Source organism: Triticum dicoccoides, unplaced genomic scaffold (assembly GCF_002162155.2).
Source record: "Triticum dicoccoides isolate Atlit2015 ecotype Zavitan unplaced genomic scaffold, WEW_v2.0 scaffold8705, whole genome shotgun sequence".
Lineage (NCBI taxonomy): Eukaryota > Viridiplantae > Streptophyta > Magnoliopsida > Poales > Poaceae > Triticum > Triticum dicoccoides.
In genome coordinates this window covers 19,922-22,700 of record NW_021306481.1, presented here as the reverse complement: position 1 = coordinate 22,700, position 2,779 = coordinate 19,922, and the positions used below count along the sequence as shown (strand labels likewise).

At 48.9% G+C, this 2,779-nt stretch overlaps 1 protein-coding gene across 1 annotated transcript in view; it reads left to right on the top strand.

Annotated features, from left to right (window-relative positions):
- LOC119348153 (36.4 kDa proline-rich protein-like) overlaps positions 1 to 2,426 on the top strand; it is an 11,078-nt gene extending 8,652 nt beyond the window's left edge. The window contains exon 2 of the mRNA XM_037616482.1: positions 1,734 to 2,426. Coding sequence (XP_037472379.1) covers positions 1,734 to 2,308 — 575 coding nt within the window. The 3' untranslated portion in view covers positions 2,309 to 2,426. The remainder of the gene's footprint in view (positions 1 to 1,733) is intronic.
- Positions 2,427 to 2,779: the final 353 nt, after the last annotated feature.

Genomic DNA, 2,779 nt, shown 5'->3' with positions numbered 1-2,779 from the left:
CTGGGTCGGCTGGTGGGCTGCACGGGTGAGGCCAGGTAGTCTCTGTTCTTTTCTTTTATTTCTATTTTAGTTACTGTTTTCTATTTTCTGTAATTGTGTTTGGATTTATTAAAAATGCCAGAGCATTTCCAAAAATCATGCAACTGACTGTGGCAACTGTTTGGAATATTTCCAACAGTAAACATTTCAGTTTGTGATTATTTGAGCATTTAAAATATTATTAGCAATTAAATGCCCAAATGCAAACACTATATAATTTAATTCAAAAATCCAGGAATAGCCTATAAATATGTTCATCATTTTTGGAAGAGGTTTTCACCTTTAACAGAAATTATGAACATTTCCAAAGGGCATTCTGGGTTATTGAAAATATTTTTATTGAACCTAGTTAAATTTCATTTGGTGCTAGGGTTTCAACAATCCCCATTTCAAATTTAAATGAAATTTAAACATGGTGCCACACTCTAATGCATGCACTAGGCATTGTCAGAACTAGGGATGTGACAGGACGCTCCCTCCCGAATTAACCCTATAGTTAAGAATAGAGGAAGATTGCGAGGAAGAGAGAAGGGGAGAGGGGGAGATTTAGAGACAGAAAGTGAAGAGAGGTAGGAGCAGGTCGGAGTCGCAGGCACCTCACCCCGGCGAGCCCCATCGTCGACCATGAGAGAGAGACAGAGAGGAAGAAGATAATCATGACAAGCCAGAGAGGAAGAAGATTATTACTTTATTACTCCCTCCTTCTCAAAACAACTGTTTCAACATTAGTATAATTTTGCACTAAAGTTAGTACAAAGTTGAGACATTTATTTTGAAACGGAGGGAGTAGTAGTTATAGATATTAGGTATAGAATAGAAGATAGATAGACTAGTGGAGCGTTGGTCCCTGAGCGTGGACGATGAGGTGTGTTAATTTCATCCAGACGTGTGCAAGTGGGATAGGTCCAGCAATCCTGGAAAGAGCGTCACGGGGGAAGAGGGCTCCACGCTTGGTCATGTCGACCAAGAAAGTACACCATTTCAATCGAAAAATAAAAGACAGTACACGGCACGCCTATATAAGCATGCCCATACCGAGGCATTCTAATAGTCAAGAGCAGGAAAGCTATACCAACACCGAGACCTTAAGCTCCAAGACCATGGCCGCATTGCGGCGTTCTTGCTGGTGGCCCTGCTCTCCTTAGCCGGGCATCTCGCGCAGTCCGCGCCATGCCGATCATGCCCGCCCACAAAGCCTTCCCAGCCTGCACCGTGTAAGCACAAGTCCTCACCATCGTCCATACCCTGCCCTCCACCTTCACAAACTCCCATGCCCTCAACCACACCCACACTCACCCCGGTGACTCCGACGCCGGCACCGACCCCGACTGTCTTCATCCCTCCACCTACAAACACTCCGGCACCCACGCCCATACCGGCCTCTGTAACTCCAACATCGGCACCGACCCCTATGATGCCTCCAATACCAACCCCTATAACTCCAATGCTGGTACCAGCTCCTCTCTCTCCAACACCAACACAGGTGGCCCCAACACCTACAACCGTGATGCTGCCGACACAGATGCCTATGGCACCAACGCCGGCACCGACCCCTGTATCTCCAACGCCAAACCCGGTGGCCCCAAGACCTATCCCTGTGATGCCGCCAACACCGACACCGGCATCGACCCCTATCTCTCCAACGCCAAGTCCGGTGGCGCCAACACCGACCCGTGTGGTTCCGACGCCAGCACCCACCCCTGTCTCTCCGTCGCCAACCCTGGTGACCCCAACACCAGCCCTTGTGATGCCGCCAACACCAACATCGGTGACTCCGATGCCAGCACCGACCCCCGTTTCTCCAACGCCAACTCCGGTGGCCCCAACACCGACTCCTATGATACCGCCATCACCAACCCTTGTGACTCCGATGCCAGCACCAACCCCTGTCTCTCCAACACCAATCCCGGTGGCCCCAACACCGACCCTCGTGATGCCGCCAGCACCCACCCCTGTGACTCCGACGCCACCCCCAGCCCCGGCCCCAGCGCCGGCTACATCGACCGGCAAGTGCCCCGTGGACACACTGAAGCTACTTGCGTGCGTGGGCGTGCTCAATGGGCTGTTGCACGCGGTGATCGGCAGTAGCGCCAGGAATACATGCTGCCCGCTGCTGTCCGGCGTTGCCGACCTCGACGCTGCTCTCTGCCTTTGCACCACCATCAAGGTCAAGGCCCTCAACATCAACCTCATGCTGCCCATCGCCATCGAGGTGCTCGTCAACCAGTGCGGCAAGAGAGTGCCGAAAGACTTCCGCTGCCCTAATTAAGCTCCATAGATTACTATATGTACTATCAGTATCACCTGCATATGAATGTGATACATGCATTAAATTCTCTTGTGTGGTCACACAGGTGACATATCGAAGTGTAATAATCTATATGTACATGGATTTGCAGCTCTGACTCGCTACTTGTGACGGGGAGCTGTGGAGCATGCGTACATTTTGTTTGTGTAACAGCGTATCCTATAGTAACCGTATAACATGCTACCAATTGTGGTCTTCCGTCGGTTTTGTAGTGTGTGTTTTCTTTTTGAAGAAGTATGAATAAAATGTTGGTACTGTGTAAAAGAAGTTTTCACATCCACTTGTAACCCATACCAAGATACTTGTTGAACCATATGCTTTACAGGATTCGGATTTTCGTGTTGAACATTTTGATATATTATACATTTTTTTCCGACATCGTATGCAAAAGTTATAGCCCTTTTACTTTTTCATAACACATTTTTGCAAAAC